Below are 19,253 nucleotides of genomic sequence, written 5' to 3'. Positions count from 1 at the left end.
AGCACCACATTTGGACTCTGTTGGCTGCATAAAAAGACCCTGTCCCAGAACTTTAGACAGATTGAGCTACGTATGGCTGACATTATCCAAGAAAGCATCCTTTTTTCCCCCTTAAGAGTTTTAACATGGTCTGGAAAAATACTAGTGGAGGTTTACCGTTCTAGCATTTGTCAGGAAGCTTAGAGACAGGACCCGTGGAGTAATGGGAGGAGCACTGGACTGGGAGTCAGGAGACTTGAGCTATGGTACTAGCTGTGCCTCTAACTTGCTGTGTGGCCTTGGGCACCTCACTTCACCTCTCTGGGCTTCAGTTTCCTCATCTGTAAAATAAAGGGCTTGGATTAGAAGGCCTTGAAGGTTCCTTCCAGCTTGAAGTTTCTATTCATGGAACGCATCATGGAACATTCAAGTTTCTTGCTGTTATTAGATTTCACTTTAGATTAACACATAATTCCCAATCACAGTCTGAATTTGCAGGCCATAGAGATGAGAGGGTAGTGATGGAGATTTTTGTGAAAGTAGCAAATGAAAAGTGAAACAGATGAGCTTAGCTTCTAGCAGGTAAAGCGGTAACACATGGATATCCTCTATTCCAACTCTTTACTCATCCAAAGCTGAAAATGCCCTTTGTTTGTTGATTTAGCACAAGACCCTGGAGTATGGGACTTGGACTGTGTGTTTGGGGGTGTGAGGAAGAGATGGGTGAAGGGAACCAGAAAGCAATTATTGCCCACTGTTGCTTGGGGTCAGGAACAGGAAGCAAAAGAGCTCAGGTATTGTGGGTGTCTCCCCCCCCCCCCCCCCCCGCCTGGGACAATAAAATTGCCATAAACACAGAAATACTGCATGTACTCTAGGTCCCAGCCATACTGGGTTATTAGGCATATCCTGAATTGGAACGTGCCTTCCAATTTCCTTGTCTCTGTGTCTCTTTTCTATCATTATGTGGATGGTGACCAGAGAAATTATTTTATTTTATTTTTTGGTGGAAGACTATGTGTATGACAGAATTTGTTGTAAGTAGCTCTGTTTCCATGTTTTTCTTGTTTCTATAAGCCTGGCAGTGGACTTGTCATGCAGAATATTTTGTATCGAAATTTGTGGTACGGGGTAGTTAAATCTGCCCTCGCAGAATATGGTGTTATGATTAGCATGCTGTGTTTCTGGTCCAACAGGTTGCGAAATCAAATCTGCTTTTTTCAGAGGGCAGGAGGCAGAGATGGCATGGTAAAGATGATGAGAGAGGAGAAGCTTTCAGACATATTTTTCAGCATGGAGGAAGCCAATATAAGAGAAGCAAAAATTGCAATGCTTTACCAACTGTTTGTTGGATGGGTGACTGTAGAACCAACCCCCAAGTCTTCAGCATCTACATGGACCTCCAAGACCCTGGTTTCTGGTGTGCAGTTTGAGAAAATATTCAAGATCAAAGTCTCCAGAGCTTAACCCTTTTTTTATCCTTGGAAGCCAGCGCCCCCTCTAAGGTCCCTCCTCATTTCCATTACTGTTGGCTATCACTGGCTGAAACCGGCTGAAACTGTAGGCAAGCAGAGCCTTCCTCTGCCTTAAAGCCGACTCATCAAGTCCTGACAATTCTGTTTCCTTATTTTTTCACGTCCATGTTTCCTTTCCATTTCTACTGCTATCCCTTGACACTTTCATTTAGACTGTTTATTGACTGGCTCTCTATCCTCTTAGACCCCTCTGAGGAACCAGGTTAGCCCAACACCCCAGATGAGTTCTATAGATGCTCTAGCTGAGTCTGGTTGGCCATACAGGACTCTCAAAGTTCTTGAAAATTCCCAGAGCATCTTGGGCCATCTACATCCTTGGCTCTACATCTTTGTTCAAATTAGTTCCCTTGCGTTGTCTGTTTTACAACTCTGTTGAAATCATATTTATCCTTACTTATTAAAGGTTGTCTCCATCTTGTAACCATCTTGATTTACCTCTACCAGATAGAAGGTCTCTTTCTTTGAAACTCAACTCCCTCCCACCTTTCTCTGAAATTCCCCTCCGCCAAAATTTTACTTCTCTCTTTTTTACTCACTAAATTTTGTTTTCATAATCGTTATTTATTTACTTGGTTATCCATCCCGTGAGACTGTAAATTCTCTGAGGGAACTATATTAGTTATTCTTTAATTCCCTATGTTCGTCCTTTCTTTCCTTTTTCCTTTCTTCCCACCATTCATCTTTTCACATATTCATCTTAAAATATCATGCACCTATGGTGGGCCAACATAGGTTAGGGAATGCCGCAAGCCTGGTTGCTCTCCTCCCAGAGTTTGCTCTCTAGAGCGTACTGTTAAGCAGAGTAGCTTAGGCAAAGCTGTCATTCAATATTTGTTTGTTGATGGGATAAAGCAGAATTGAAATCAAGGTATGTTTTGAGAATGGTCATAGTGTAAATCCCAATTAAGTTTTCCTACTCTTTATGCAGCGGTGAAATCTACCTTGACTGGCTGCTTTTTCTTTGAATCCAGGACGGGCATTTGATAAGAGTAGGATCATTTTGCTCAACAAAGCTGGGCTGGTCCTCATGAGCCCTTTAAATATCAGGATGAAATTCTATTGATAGATATCACTTAATAGAAAAAAAAAATTTTTAATACTTATTTCTGACGCTTATAGACAAGGCCTAGGCTAGTTTTGGATTTTTGTTTCAGGAAACTGAAAAAAAGCCCTCTTTCAAACATGAGTGCATGGCCAAACAACCAACCTCACTCTTTTAACACTGCAAAAATGGTATTGTCTTGTATATAAATGCCCTTGCTTCCTTCCCTGGATTTGATCCTGCTTCCCACCTGACATTTTACACCACACCCTTCTGTTTGTTGTCTCAAGGATCACCTACAGAAAACACCTGCAGCACGGAGGCATCGGAAGCCACCTCTACAAGTGAAAATATTGAAAATTCAACCTTTCGGCTCACCCCCTCATTTGCTTATCCTGATACCACTGGGCGTTTTCCACCTGCACAGATAACAGAGGGCCACTCACTGTCCTTAGAAGCAATTCATTTCCCCCGCTCACCCTAATAGTTCGGTGGGACTCCTTTTTCTGGAGCTGAGAAATGCGGAAACACGGAAGTGCAGCAGCAGTCTGTGCAGACATGCACAGGTGCTGCTATGTTGACTCCATTTTTGCAGTCAGTCCATAGTTTATTAAGGAGGAAAGAGCAAATCTTGCGGTAATTAATTGAAAATACCTTCCTTAGCTGTGCAAAACGAATCACATAAACATGGCACATCTGAGGGCAAGCCTGTCCAAGCCTCCCTGGCTATGCATTATTCCCTGGAGCCTTTAGAGGGCAGCAGCACACAGGCAACTCGGGGCAGCGCCGCGGAGAGGCACACTCCCCACCAGACCAGAACCTTCCTCTCGGTCATCATGCCAAAGGTTGGTTTGCCAAGCTCTGGCCGCTCAGCCTCTTTCTTTCTTTTCAGTTCTCATTCTGTCTCTCTCTCTGTCTCTGTCTCTGTCTCTGTCTCTCTCTCTCTCTCCCCTCCCTCTCTCCCTCCCTCCCTCCCTCAATGTTAAAATTATACACTCTGATGAAGTCGCCCCTCAACCGGAAAATGAAAGCTCCAATGAAAAAGTTAGACAAGCCAACAACAACAACAAAGAAAGAAACCGGGAGAAAGGGGAAAGGGGGCTGGTGAGGGAGAAGGATTTAAGAACAAGAGAAGGGCAGATGTTTCGTAAATATATGCAAACCCAAACTGGGTGTACCCTCAACACTTCCACAGAGGAACAGACCAATCATTGTGCACTTCCTCCCGCCACACTGGTGGAGCCCTGCATTCAAAAAAAAAAAAAAAAAAAAAAAAGAAAGAAAGAAAGAAAAAGAAAAAGAAAAAAAAAAGTGTGGCTGCAGGCACCTGCCTTTCAACGGTCAGTTCTGACATTCTCACTGAATATCTCCCGATTGTCCACAGAGAACAAAAACATTTTCATCTCCCCACTGGAAACGTTTCTCTTATGAGAAAAAAAGGGCTGCTTCAGGAACTGGAAAGGCGTTTTAAGGTGACTGGTGGCTGGTTTTTAACTCTCATTGTGCTGGTCCTGGCAACAAGTTTTGGGCTGAAAGGTAGCAGTGAGTGAGGTTGTGGATGATGTTGGCTCTTTCCTGACTAGACATATTGCATGTGGAAAGAAATATGCATTGAAACATATTGATGAGATGGTAGGTATTAGGCATGTTAAATGCGTGGAAATTAACCAGATCGGTGGCATTTGATGTATATATTTCACACTTCTTTGCACATATTGCACACACACAGTGATGGCAATGCCTTCTGCAACATATGGAAAATAAATATTTTATCTGTGTGAGCTCTTATCAGGCTCCCGGGGCTGTTGAGAGGAGAGTGCTCTCTTCTTTCTCGCTCTCCCAATTTTCTCTCTTCACTGGGCCCCCACCCTCTCCTGCACATTAACATGCCTTCCACTTATCAGCCTGGTTGGATAGGAAAGAATTAGTCAGAACCTCCTTTTGATAAATAATTACTCAGTCATTGAATCATGACAATTTAGCCCCATGATGCCCTCCCCCAATTTTTTTTTTTTTTTGAATGGTAACCATTTCTTTATTCTCTTTCCCAACAAAACACTGAAAAGGCTCAGGAGAGTGTTTGGGGAGAGGGGGCAGAGAGCAGAGGTGTAAGAAACCACCCCAGTGGAAGCCAGCTCTCCCATCAAGTAGCTGTGGGCCCTAGGCAGGTCACTGTGCTTCTCTGGGCCTCGGTGGAAATAATGGGGAAATAATACCTACCTCCTTGCGCTGATGTGAGGAGTAAATGAGATAATTCATGCCAAGCGATTGGCAGAGTGATGATGGCCCATGGTCAGTGCTCAATGATGGTAGCTATGAGACGGCATCAGTTCTATGGTTCTCATCAGCTCTAAGGAGGCACTTCCTTGGTCTTAGTAATCTTTTTCTAGTGTCAAGACTTTGGCAGGGGCAAATGGACTGTAATTGTTGCAGAGGTGGAAAGAACGTAAGGATAAGCCATCTCTTCTTCAACACTTTGATCTTACTGTATTACCTTCCTGACACCGTCTTTCTGTTCACGTGTTTGCCTTTGCTGCTGCTCTACCAAGAACTCCTCTTGAACTTGAGGATCGAGCAAGCTACACTTGGGCCGGAGAAGCCCATCGAGCCTGGGCACCATGGTCTGTTCGTCGAAGCCAACCTTTGGCACTTTCGCTTATTACGTCCTTTTACAATTTATCCTTTTACCACTTGGTCTAATGTTCCCAGACCAATTGAAGATGTTTTCATAATTAAAACATTTTATTCTCTCAATTTTTTTTTTTTTTTTTTACCTTCTTGGCAAGGCTGATTTATAGTGTTTTTCAGTGTATTTCTCCCTCGCTGTATCAGTCAGGATCCTGGCAAGAAACAGCTGGCACACTCACAGGTTTTAGCTGGAGAGAGTTGAATGTAAGGACTGTACAGTAAGGTGCAGAGGAGGTAAAGGGGTGCCCGAGGGAGGGTGAAGCACCAGCACTAGCACTAGCAGCGGGTGGGGGCGGGGGGAGGACTTTAAATCTCAGCTTTCAACTGTTAAATCCAAGGGGCAAGGAAGGCATGGCATTCTCTGCGTCCAGTCAGAACTGCAGTTAGAAGGGGGTCTGGACGAATCAATACCGTGCCCTCACTCTCCTCCTCCTCGCACATCCTTCACGGATGTTCCTTTTGGCCAAATTCAAAGGGAAGCCAGAGTGAAAGAGAGCCTGGGGAGTGCAGTCCAGAAAGGCGGCCTCCTGGGCCACATACCAGGGCAGAGGAGGGCTCAGGGGTTTTGTGTGTGTGTAGAGGGGAGACTAATCAGCAGGCCGCTTCTTACTCTTCTCCCTTGCCTTTACCCTTCCCTCTCGATCTTACTTTCTGGAAAGAAAGACACAGCAAAAGAAAATGAAGTCAGTTCTCTCAGGGTCCATGAACCTATCTGGTCTATTTGCCCTTTGTGGGGGATGAAGACTGCATGTGGGCTCTGTGAGAGCCGGGATATTTGTGTGTTTTCTTTTCTTTTTTTTTGTTTAAAGATTTTATTTATTTATTCATGAGAGACACAGAAAGAGACAGAGGGAGGCAGAGACACAGGCAGAGGGAGAAGCAGGATCCATGCAGGGAGCCTGACGAGGGACTCGAACCCCGGCCTCCAGGATCACACCCTGGGCTGCAGGTGGCACTAAACCGCTGTGCCACTGAGGCTGCCCTATTTGTGTGTTTTCTTTGCTGCCACATCCCTAGTTTCCAGAACAGTGTCCGGCACGTAGCAAACTGCCCCGTGAATTTCAGTTGGTCAAGTAAATATATTCACTTCTGCTGTGCTAGACATTATACACATATTATCTCATTTAACGATCACAACAGTCCAAATAAGTAGGCAGCTGCTTAGCATAGTTGTGCAAGCGGTGTGGGAGTGGGTAGGTTTTAAAATCTAACACTTGTCCCCTCCCTGCCCACCCCCAAGCCTTGACACCTGGCCCAGGACATGGTCAACCCTCAGGAATTTTGTGGTTAGTCCACATTTTTGTGCTTTATTCACCTTATTGCTTTTGTATCTAGCCAGTATGTAAGCTTTACTCTTGTTTCTTCTTTCTATATGAAAGAGCTGAGTTTCTGAAAAGCAGAGCCTGCAAAATTGAAAGCCCAGTCTGTCACTGGTAGGACCTGTTGCACAGGTAGGACGTGGTGTTGTGCACAGGTAAAATGCTTCCTAGGGCAGAAACGGAGGCTCACTGGTAGGTCTCCCCGTGATTTTCAGGAAACTCTAGGTTGTAATTTCTGGGTCTGGATTTGAGTTTTCTGCAGGAAGGTAGGAGTGGTAAAGACTCTTCCCTCTACCAAAGGAACAGAACCTGGGAGCCGGGATGCCTGGGTGGCTCAGCGTTGAGCACCTGCCTTCCACTCAGGGCGTGATTCCACGGTCCCAGGATCGAGTCCCACATCAGGCTTCCTGTATGGAGCCTGATTCTCCCTCTGCTTATGTCTTTGCCTGCCTCTTTGTGTCTCTCATGAATAAATAAATAAAATCTTAAAAACAAAAGAACCTGGGAACCCAGTTTACACCCTAGCCCAGTGGTGCTACTTACTCCAGTACAGTGACCCCGTAATGCAGAAAACCCCAGAACACCATCCAGATGTGGGAATTTCTAAGGCACTCCTTGCACTTCAACTTGAGGATGAAAATATACAAGTAAGTTTCTTGCATGGGTATGGAGAAATTAGTTTTTATTTTCTGTCACGTCTTTAGTTCCCAGCGCCCTGACCCAGTAGTACTGCACATCACTCTGGTGGTCCCCATCCCCGTGCTGGCCAGGCAAGCCTGCCTGCCACTCACACTCTACTACCACTCATTACAATCCTGGTGACTCAAAGCATTAAAGATGAAAAGCAATACAAAACAAAGCAAAACAGAAACTCAGACTTTGTCCCTTTGGGTGTGATTTATGCCCAAATAACTGAAGACAGGGAAAATCTGAATGTGAAAATCCTACCTGAAAGCCTAAGAGGGATGTGGCTCTCCCAGGGTTACTGTTTTCCAGTAACAGAGATGTCTGTCAAACCCCATCCCATCACCTGCCTCATACCATATATAGGAAAACCTGAGACTACAACTAGAATGAGGTGTTGTCTTAAAATATATAATTAAGTTATTTTGCATGCATAGCCTCTAAATAATTCAGATTTCTGGCTTTTTCATTTAAAAAAGCATATATTCATCTGTTACTTTTAGCAATGGTTAATGAATACTTGATATCAATCTTTCGTAAGTATCGTCCTGTAGGCATCATACCTCCCAACCCAACTTGTTTCTGCACCTTGCCTTGTAAGGGCTGTACTTCTATGTAAATGCCTGGCATGGAGGGAACAGCCTCACGCACAGAGCCATGCATCCGGAGGGCAGGGCTGAGCTGGGGGCAATGGCGAGAGACGTGGCTGAAGGAGCCCCGAGTCCCCAGGCTGGGCCATGGCCCCACAGAGTGGCGAGGAAACAACAACGCTGGCTCAGAGATGCAACTCCGACGACAGGGAGATGCCGATGAGGGAAGCCGGCTCCTGGCCTTGACCAGGGTGCCATGAAATGACAAGTAGCAGTGCAATTCAACAGAATGGCACGGAAGGTGACAAGGGGCCAAGAGATCGGGTGGGAGTTGCCACCATTCCGGGGAGGGTGCAGACGACCAAGCGGAACAGCCCCAGTCCCTGCAAAGAACATCTGGATCCGGCCCCGCACAGTCATCTGGTGAGAAGGGCATGTGCTGCTCAGGGCGGGCACCGCAGGCTGGCAGCTAAGGGCCGCTGTGGGCACCTCGGCATTGGGTCTTGCAACCTCACTGCGATCAAGACATGAAGCCATCAGAAATTTCACCTGCATTTACAATTGTGGGAGGCGGATTTTTTTTTTTTTAAATCAAACTAAGTGAATTAAGAAGCCTTTCACTGGAGGCATAATGTACTCACAGTAGTTTCCAAATAAATGGTGTCACTCTTCAGGTAAATCACTCCGAGGCTTGGGCCTAGTGCAGATGTTCATTGGGGCAGGGAATAGAGAGCGGCTGCATCTAGAGCAGACAAGGAAGAAAGATAAGGCCGTTAAACGACAGGTGATGGTGACCAGTTGTGTCCATGGAGACCGAGCCCAGGGACTTGGGTGCGAGTCTGCTCCTGCCCCTTTGCACCGGCGAGTGGGACAGCAGGGGTGGTGGGGGCAGAAGAGAGGATGTGGCCCGGGCTCCGGGGGGTCTGAGATCTTCAGCAGCACCCTGTCTGTGCACACGGGCTTGATTTCGTGGTGGGGAGATGGAAGCTGGGGTGTAAGGGGGAGGTGTCCTTCCACCTTGTCACGACTGTTTCGGTGTTCTTGGCTCCACGGTAGCCTCCCCTACTTTAGTGCCCAGTTCTCTTCTGCTCTAAAAACGTCACTGAGCTGGCCACGTCTGAGCTTGTGCTGTGCCCCTGCCCCTCACTTCAAGGTCTCCGCTGTCTCCTGTGTCCTCACACGTGGCGCTCAGCCTTAGGGGCTCCTGGGCCGACCATCGTCTCCAGCCTCGCACCCAGAGGTCCATATCCCAGGCCTTGGCCTTTGGGCCACACTGAGCCCCGATGACCACATTATTCCCCAAACTGTCCTCCTTTCTCACCAGGACACCGCATTACCCTGACTTTCCTTCTACCCCTCAGCTCATCTGCCTCCTTTCCTGGCTTGTCTTCTCCCTCCTGTTCCCTAAATGTAGATATCCCTCAGGACTGTCTTCTTCATCTTTGCCTACACCCACCCTGCATGACCTCAACAATCACTTCTCCATAGAGAACACCCACATGGCTATCTTTAGTTCCTGCTTGTCTGCAGAGCTCCAGATCCATATTCTTAATAACCTCTGGTTATTGGTTCATTCACTCATTTGCTTGTTCATTCATTCATTCATTCATTCATTCAGTGTTTGCATAGCATCTATCAGGCACCTGGAAAAGATGAATAAGACAGGGCTTCTCACTCTGAGAAGCTCACACCTCCATCAAATACTGCACAGGCACTTCTAATTCAGAATTTTAAAACAGAATTCATGGTCTCTCCCTGAAAATATGTTCCCATTTCCTGCCATGTTCCATTTCCTACCATCTCCACCCAGTTACTTGGTCCTACAATGGAGGAGTCAGCTTCAAGTCCTCCTTCTCTTTTGCTTCTCAATGTCAATCGATGGCCAAGAGATGTGGTTTGTGCTGAGGCTGTGCTTCCTAAATCAGTACCTACTTTCTATCCCAACACCTGTTTATCCCTCTGTCACCTATGCCAGGACTTTCATGAGAGCCTCTCAATGGCTTCACTTCTTCCGGGTTCTTTTTACTTTTAGCCCATCCTTCACACCACTACCACATTAATTTTTCTTGAATACCATTCTAAATATATCACTCCTTTGCTCTTTGCCCACTGGATTAAATTCAAACTTCTCAGTTTGGCATTCAAGGCCCCCACAATGTAGCCTCAATCTAATTTCCATTTTTTGCAGTGGAAGTGAAGTCCCACTCTTTCCCATCCAGATACCACCTCACTTATGAAGCATTTCCCAAAGGAAAGTGCCCTAGCTGAGTCCTCAGGCACTTTCTGCATGACTCGCTTTGCATGTTCTGTGAACTCTAGTAATTATTTGTGCAACTTGGCTCCCCCTCTATAAGCTCCTAGGAAGCAGAGACGATTTTTACTTTGCGTACTCTAAAGTATGCAGTGCCTTACACGGAGATTTGTGCTCAGCTGATGTCTGCTGAGCCAAAGTTAAAAGGAATCAAGATTCTTACTTCGAGTCATGGAAACTGAGACTGAATTGGAAAGACCTGAAAGCTCATCGCCTCTCATTTTTCAGATGAGATTAAGGGAACGGACTTGCTCAAGGCCACATCCTTGCTCCTGGTTGAACAGCTATCACTGATAGAAAAGGTCACAGATCTTTAAACATCTGCCAGTGCTTGCTCAGCACCAACAGGCCCAGTAGACCATCAATAGTGACCGGACCAGAGAGAATGAGGGGCTCGGGGGGGTGCACAGCCAGCAAGGATATATTGGGTCCCAAAATATAAAGAAATGTGCTTCACTTATTCACTTCAGTACACTGAAATAATAAATATCCTTTTGTAGATAAATAATGTTAAAAAATGAGGGTGGATTTAAAGAACAAGGAAGCGAACCTTTCTAACACCGTCAGCAGAAACAATTATGACAATATTGCAAATGCTACCACAGGGTGATAAACTCAGGGTGAAAACCAGGATGAAGGAATTTCTCACGCTTTACAGAAGCAGTGGGTTCAGCTGAAGTTCTTGGTGAAAACATGCCCCAGTAATTCTCTGGTTAAATTCTGACCTTGTGGAAACAGAGGCCACTGGCAATCCTGCTATTATGCGACTCACGTCAGCGTGTCTTTTCCACCTAGTTTTTGCCTGGGGTTGATCTTATAAGTTTGGCTAAATTTTCCCTGATTTTTCTTTCACTGTATCATCAATTTACCTGGGGAAAGGCATAGATGAGTGCTCCCAAGTCTGCCCTAACTTTCTTCCCTTCTTTTCCCCTCCCGATAGAAGAAGTATCATTGTTTAATCTCCTTTCTATCCTCATCCTCAAGCAGAATTCTTTCCTTTTGCCCAAAGATGAAAAGCTCTCCCCAGAAAACATGTGGGATAACGGCGTTTACCTAGGTGAGAAAACCAGACTTTGCCAGGGAATCACGGTGGTGTTTCCTTGGCCAGGAAAGCTCAGCTCTTAAATGTTAGCCCTCCAGCACTACATGACTTCATCTGCCTCTCCCAGGTGAGTACTTAACTTAGTGTTACTCACCAGAGGAAGAACTCGGTACTATGAATCAGATCCTTTTTGGCCAATATGGGGGAGCCATGCTATGCACTGAGACATCTATTCAATAGCAACACCCCAGTAGCCACGTAAATGGCAAACTGGGCTCAAGAGCTCTCTATAGTTCTTACTAAACCATCTTATGGCTGGACAGGTTATCAACACTTCACCAGACACAGCTTCCTTTCTCTTTTCTCCCCACGGCAACTACGTTAAAACGATAAAGGATATCACTGACCGATGTGTCTAGTACATTGCAATGAAAAATCACCTGGAAGCATACGAATCCATTGTGTAATTAGATAAATGTGCATTTTAAATATGCCTAACATTTGGCTTAAACTGTGCATTTTATAATTAAATGGAGACATAATCTTTCTGTCCTTGAATCTAAACTCTTTCCCAGCCCCACATCCTGCTGCTGTAATCTTCCTTTCATTTTTTGGCAAACGGTCACCTCTCCCCCTCTCCTCACTTCCCTGCACGCCTCAGCACACACCTAGGGGCCTATTAATCAGAACTACTGCGTAGTGTGTCATGTTTTACTGCTTAAAGGGTGGGGATGCTCTAAAAAAGACTCGGTGAGAATGACTTCATGAGGTTTCATATTTATTCTCTTGCAATGACTTCCATATCCAATGTACATAGTTTTTAAGTCAAAGGATAATTCTGAGAGGCTGCTGGGGCTACACATTCTTCCCGGAGTCTGGAAATCCAGCTGTTCTCTGTGCCTCTTACATCATCACTGTAATAAAGAATCTGCTCTTGGAACCCAGCTGGCAGAGTTCTTGATGGTGTCAGAGGCAGAGGAGACAGTGGGTCATTTCCATTCCAGTCTGTTTTATTGTTGACGTCTCTGCAGCTCTGCCTTGGAAGCCCTTGGAGAGCAGAGCTGTTATGTAACACAAGGCCACACATCACCTCAAGGAATTTTCTGTGGAGGTCTCATTTCAATGTGGCTCTTCCCATTCTTTGGAAATCACACCAAATCATTCTAAAATGACAGATGGGGCCCCTTCATGACCAAAGCTTACAAAAAAGATAATAGTAACAATAATAGCTACCATTTGTTAGATGGCTACATTTTGTTAGGCACTGGATGGGGAATATTTTTACATGCAAATACATGCTCCTTGAATCCTCACAGCAATGCTGTGCTGTAGGTATTAGTATGCCCATTTTACAGATGAGGAAAAGTGAGACGAAGAGAGCTCAAGTATCCATTCTGTGGATAGTGAGGTCAGAATTCAAGGTCAGATCTGAGCCAGATTGCTCTGACTTTAAATCTGGGAGGAGGGAGTTGTTCTGTTTTTGTTTGTTGTTGTTGTTGTTGTTTTCCTTACTCTACAACAACTGTTCCATCACAGCGACATGTTTCTAGTTCCTACTGTGACATCAGCATAAGAAAGATGCTTATGCTATTTCCATGATGATTCAGAGCTACTGAAAAAACTAGGAGCACAGACCTCACGTGAAGGAGCTCTTTCAGCAACTATCAGTAAGTGGAGCTCCTTCCTAAGTTCCTTTCTATTTGAAGACGAGAAGATCTTTTATCGGTCTTCTCAGACTAATGAACAAATGAATCATGCAGGATTTCTGAGTCAGCATGTCTGGGAATGAGTCTGTGATTCTGCATTTCTAGAAAGCTCCCAAGTGATACTGATGACACTGGTCTGGGTACCACAGGTCTCATGTCTGACACTTGCCTTCCTACTGTTTTGGAAGGAGGAGTTCAAGCTGAACAACTTGGCTAACAGCTCACACGGCACGACTGGCTTCTGATTCTGGGCCAGTTTGTCAGGTCATCAGGCATTAGATAGAATTCAAGGAGTTTCTGGCATAGAGCACATTATGAAAAAAAATTGTTCCTAGATCCCCCAGGGCTCTACTGTACCCCCATTGGAAATTAAAATGATAATGTCTCTAACATGTAAAATTCCTATTTTTTTACATTATTGTTATTTTTAACAATAATTATCTGGTAATAATTCAAATAACACCTTTCCTCTGAGAGATTCAATGAGCTTTGCTAACCTTAATTGTCTAACAGCAATTCCCAGGTGTAGATAAAGCTGTCTCAAAGATCACAGTAAATTTAAAATTGTTCCACTTCCCTCCTTTCTTTGCCCCAAATGTAGTGATGAATTAGTGGTGGAGGTTTACTAATTGGCAAAGACCCACGTCTCATAATTTGAGGCATTAGAAATTTTATAAAGGCAAAGTAAATCTAAGAAATAGTCAGCAGAGAGGTGGTAGTAGGGCACAAAATATTGGTGAGAGAAAAAAGGAAGGAGAGTTAAGGGGAATAAGAGGATGAAGAAAGTGAAATTATAGAACTAGCCCAATGACCTTGGATGAGTCATTTAACCTCTAGGTGGCTCAGCTTTTCCATCTGTAAGAAAATGTGGATTTTATGATTTTTAAGGGTCCTTAAAACTACAGTAGTCCCTCGAGAAGAAAGATGTGGAGATTAAGTAGCTCATCAACCTGTTAAACCATTAAACCTGTAAGGAAATCTATTTGACTTTTAACTTTTTAACTAATTACCTGAAATGAATTCCCAAGTCCACATCACTAACCCCACCTCTCTGGAAAGTGGTAATAAAAACCGTTTAATAAGGCACCAAAGTCATCACGGCCAGACAAACAAGTCATCAGCCCCATCTTCACTTTCCAATGCTATAATAAATGTTTTACTTTAAAATACTTTAGGTCCTTTTAAAAAAAATTTTTTTTTAGCTCTTTAATTAATCACTAGTTAATACCCATGTCCAGAAGAAATACGTCTGATGGCTTGAAGACCCCTGGGATGGCCTTGCCAATAGAAGGTCCTGCTGTTTGTCACATTAAATCTATGTTAATTTTCTCCATAGAGACCTCTTGATTCCTCTTTGACAATTCACAAACTCTGCTAATAACACTTGCATGTCCCAGGAGACTTTGAGCTATCAGGTACAGTTGATTCTTAATTTTAAACTAAGAGATCTCTGCATCAGGTGAGAGATATCTATTTCAATACTCATATACATATCACATATCCCTATGTAGACACACACATATAGGCAGTAATAATTTTTCTGGTTTTAATGGATAACTGGCAATGGGAACTCCTTCTCTAAGTCACTTTGCACTGGAATCTTCCCCATCAGCAAGCCTGCCACAGGTCCTGGTTAGAAGGCCATTTTAAACTATGTAATGAGGATTCCAACAGGGACATGACTTATGGTGCAGCGTGTTATTTGTGTAATATCGGAGTTATCTGTACCTTGCTTCTTGCACGGAGTACATGTTCTGGACTAGTCATTACGGTTTCTGGCTAAATGGAGAAACAAGTACTGAGAAACATCAAAGTGACATTATCCTGAAGAACACACACTGCCACCGTCTCCAAGTGAACATCACTCCCCTTTTCCTGCTTCCATCATCTCTACCGTACCATTAACTGAGTGCTGACTGGGTGGCAGGTGTTTATGTTGGGCACTTTCCATACATTGTTTAGCTTTCTTTTCCTTTTTTTTTTTTAAAAAAAAGATTTAGTTATTTATTTATAAAGATTTTATTTATTTATTCATGAGAGACACGCAGAGAGAGGCAGAGACACAGGCAGAGGGATAAGCAGGCTCCCTGCGGGAAGCCTGATTTGGAACTCGATCCCAGAGCCCTAGGATCATGCCCTGAGCCAAAGGCAGACACTCAACCACTGACCCACACAGGTGTCCCTCGATTTTATTTATTTATTTATTTATTTATTTATTTATTTATTTATTTATTTATTTATTTGAGAGAGAGAGAGAGATATAGCGACAGAGATAGTGAGAGACAGCTCAAGCAGAGAAGAGAGAGAGAAGCAGACTCCCCACCAAGCAGGGAGTCCGATGCAGGGCATGATCCCTGGGATCATGATCTGAGCTGAAGGCAGACACTTAATTGACTGAGCCACCTAGGTGCCCTTGCTTAACTTTATTTCTTATAATCATTCCTTAGGAGTAGGAATTATATTCTGATTTTACAGATGAAGAAACTGACATTTTAGGAAAAATAAGAATATTTACCATAGTCATAGAGCCAGAGGGTAGCAAAGCAGGGCTTTAAGGCCAGGTTTTAGCCACAGAGCTCTACATCTTAATCTACACCTAGCTAGTGCTCTCCTGCCTGCATCCCACCCCTGTTCATTGAGCTCCTCGCCAGGGGTTTGTACTCAACTCTCCATCATAGTCCTCTGCTGCCTTCTTGTACCTGTTTTAACCTTTCTTCAAAACCTTCCACATTTGATTTATGTTCCCTCCCTCTACTTTGATCGATGCTTCAATCCAAAACTCATTACCATTGTTTCCATAGATCTTTACCACCATCCTTCTTCAGCTACTTTGTAGCCCTCATCTTCATTCCAATGGACTCTTTCCAGGTTTCACATTTGACATTAAGTGTTCCAACCCCAGCTGGAGAACTCCCCTTCCTCAAAGCCCAAGGAATCTCCTCTTTGCTCCTGGCCTACTAGTCGGCTCCTGCTGGCTTCACTGGATGTCTTTGTCCAGTCTGACTTTACTCCAGGATCAACCATTTCAACACTGTTCTCAAGAACGCTCCAGATTTCCTTGCTCCCTGACCTTCTGTATACAGGGTCTTTTTTCTCATGTTCTGCAACCCTGAATCCATATCACCACTTGTCATTCTCTCGCACTCTCAGAACAAAACCTGACACATGCATGTCATCTGGACCCTCACTCCTGCTCAGGGTTGCTTCTTAATACAAGCCTCCAATAGTTTTCTTAGCACGTCCTACTTTATCAAGCTTATTCTCCATTTTCTTCTTCAGTTGATGACCTTGCCTCCCACATTTGTAAGACAATCTAGACCATCCAGTGTGGTAAGCTTACTGGCTCTCATGTCCAGTATCTCTGAGTTTTCATCATTTTGTTTCCTCAGGATATACCTACACCTCTTTCCACATTCTCTTCCTATCTTGGAGGTTGTCCTCTTAACTTCTGATCTTTCTTCTTCCCTTTGGTTCTGTCAATCATATCTTGTTCTCCGTAGCCGATGACATGTCCATTTATAATAGTACCAGATTAATCATCACAATACAGTGTTTTGTCCCACCTTCAACTCCTGCCCTTCAGAATATTTCCAGGTGGATATCTCAAGATGGGTTTTATAGAACACTAGAACTTCAAGATGCACCTCAAAGAAAGTTCCTTGTTTAAAGAAATATGGGAAACGCTGCATGCAATATGTTTCTCTTGCAAACTTATATAAGGCACATAAAGACATTAAAGGTGCTGAAGACCCCAGCACTGCCCAAACTTATTAGATTACAGACCATCCCCCGCCCTTTTCAATGGAACACTTATCGACCTCAGAATATACTTAGACAAAGATGTTTTAATGGATTTCCCTGGTTCCAAATACTTTAGCCTGGGTATGTAAGTTCACTGAATCTATATCAAATAGGCCCTCTCAGATTTCCTTTCTGTCAATACTCCATTTGGTCTAACCCAGTTGACTTACAGGGTGTCGGAAAGACTGAGCACATTTGTATTTCTGAGACCCTGAACATAGTATTTTGGCTGTTTAAAGTGCCTTTATCTCCTTTGCCTCAGCTAGGCCGTTCCTCTTCAAGACCCACACGAAATGATGTATTCCTTATGAAACCTTTCCTTGTGAAAACGGTCTCTGCCCATATTGAGCTCTGCCACTCAGTGAGCACTAAAATAAATGGCTATTGTCTAACACCTATTTTCTATATTTTTGGGGAGAATGTCGATTCTGTAGGGCGTGGATCTTGTTTTACACGTTACAGAAACTCCAGCACACTATGCAGTCCTCTGTGCATGCTATGGGTCTCTAACCATAGTAAAGGTTACTGTAGATAGAGGCAGAGGACATTTGGGACATGGGTGAACAGAATGTGATTTCTGTAGCTATTGGGATAGTTTATTATGCTACAGACCCAGGTGAAATGTACTATCACCTTGTTGGGAAGAAATACCACCTACCCTCACTATTATCACCTCTTCAAATGATAACACACATGCTTTGAGGAGATGAAGAGTAGATGGAGATGAGCAAAGGCAGCTCTGTCTTTAAGTGAAAACAGGAATTTGCATTAGTTGACACCAAATGGGGAGAAGGGTAAAATCACCTAGGATCATCAAAGGACCCATGAAAGGTATCTCTGGAATGCCTCTCTACCAATGGTGAGATTACCATTCATGGTCATTAAATCATGGTAACCTAATGAAGAAGAAAAGGTTGTTCCCCTATGCAGGGAAGTCAGGGGCAGTATTGTGCAAGGACCCACTGCTCACAATGTGCCTGGTATACAGAATAGACCAGGCAGCCACCTGCCGAATGTCAGAGGATTGCATGCGCTCTTCCTTCCACTCATATTCCAACTCTCTCTTTGGATCCGTGTGGAGACATATTACACTGGAGAGGTCGAGGCGGCTTGGCTACCAGCAGCACAACATGCAGCCCCCAAATGATGAATTCCCTCTTTCCCATAAACTTCTTATTGCCACAGGACATAAGAGCATACAGCAGCTATACGTCTCAGGCAAGTGCGCAATAACCAGATATTAAAGGGCTTTGAGTTTTTCAGATTAGATGTTATCTGAAGTTGGGTCTGAACAGGTTCCCTGGTCGAGAGTTCATAGTGAGTCTAGGACTAGAAATTTAATGCCTTGATACCTAGTCAGGGAGTTTTATTACGTGAGAGAAGTCAGTATAGCTTCCTTTCTTCAAACTGCAGCAACAAATGATTTCATGTTTTAGCAAAAGAGAAAATGTATTTAATTAAAGTACAGTCTGTGAAGTATTTTGCTACCTTCCTGGATAAAAAGTGTTATACAAACAAAAGATTTAGTTAAAAACTATTTATAAATGAGAATGTTTACTTATGTTTACTCTAAAATAGGTATAGACTGTATTATGTAATGTGTGAAAAATAGTAGGATAATGGTAAAGATTCTGTAAAAGAAAACTCTGTGTTGGTCCTTAGTTAAAATTCCTAAGAGTGTATTACAATATTTATTAGTAGTAGTAGTCAATGAAGAAATATTTTTAAAACTGGAATTTTTATTAGGGGAGATTTTGGGTTAGTGAAGCTAAATGGCTTTGATATTTTCTGTCATGCTCCTGTTTAGAGTTGCCTTTTTGGACAATTTACACATTTGAGAGTGAAAATGAACGGTGGCCTGCCTTTTAGATGTGTGAGAGGCCACTGGGTCAAGGCTACTGCTTTCTGAGAGCCATGGGCCATTTCTATGGTAAAATATCTTAGTCTCTTCTTTTTGTGGTAAAAATAGGTGTTTACTTTTACGTTCTGGGTTGCCCAGATAATGAAGAGTACAGCTTAGTCTAAAACCAAGGTTTTTAGAGGAAACCTCACCACCACCCCCCTTTTTTTCTGAAAATACCATGGCTGCCAAAGAGCTCTGTAGCAAGTCTGAGTAGCAGAGAACTAGGTGGAGAATCAGAAGGCCTGCCTCATCTTCTGGATCTGATAAGAACTAGCTGTTGTGACGATGGTCAAGTCAACTTTCCTGAACCTTATAAAATCAAGAGCAAGGAATCAATGAATAGCATAATTACCTTCCAGCCATAAAACCTCTCACCTGTAAAATAGTATTGATTAAACATGTGTGCTTTGCCTATCTTATATGAAGTTGTGAGGCTCAAGTCAGCTGAACATGTGCAAGGACTTTGCATTCTGCGAAGTACTGAATCACTGTAGTCTCGAAGAATGAATACTGGAAGAATTAGCAATGGGTCCCCTGTGTGTGTGGGAGTTGACAGCGCAGTCCATTTCCATTCAGGTTTTTGGAGAAACGGTAATAAATCAGTCAAATCCCACTCTGTCGGCCTGCCGCAGAGCCTCACTCGAGCAAAGTTC

At 43.7% G+C, this 19,253-nt stretch overlaps 1 protein-coding gene across 12 annotated transcripts in view; it reads right to left on the bottom strand.

The window, feature by feature from the left end:
* The window catches only part of ZBTB20 (zinc finger and BTB domain containing 20), a 433,101-nt gene that overhangs the window by 66,169 nt on the left and 347,679 nt on the right, over positions 1-19,253 (bottom strand). For 7 of the 12 annotated variants that reach the window (XM_072812465.1, XM_072812468.1, XM_072812466.1 and 4 more), the window contains 2 exons: positions 8,479-8,579; positions 157-320 (listed from right to left, as the gene is read on the bottom strand). In XM_072812465.1, coding sequence (XP_072668566.1) covers positions 157-167 — 11 coding nt within the window. In that variant the 5' untranslated portion in view covers positions 168-320; positions 8,479-8,579. The remainder of the gene's footprint in view (positions 1-156; positions 321-8,478; positions 8,580-19,253) is intronic. The other 5 variants (XM_072812476.1, XM_072812477.1, XM_072812475.1 and 2 more) reach the window with 1 other exon arrangement.

Source organism: Canis lupus, chromosome 35 (genome assembly GCF_048164855.1).
Source record: "Canis lupus baileyi chromosome 35, mCanLup2.hap1, whole genome shotgun sequence".
In the NCBI taxonomy this organism is placed as follows: domain Eukaryota; kingdom Metazoa; phylum Chordata; class Mammalia; order Carnivora; family Canidae; genus Canis; species Canis lupus.
The sequence above is the reverse complement of the archived record's forward strand: the minus strand, read 5'-3'. Positions and strand labels throughout refer to the sequence as shown.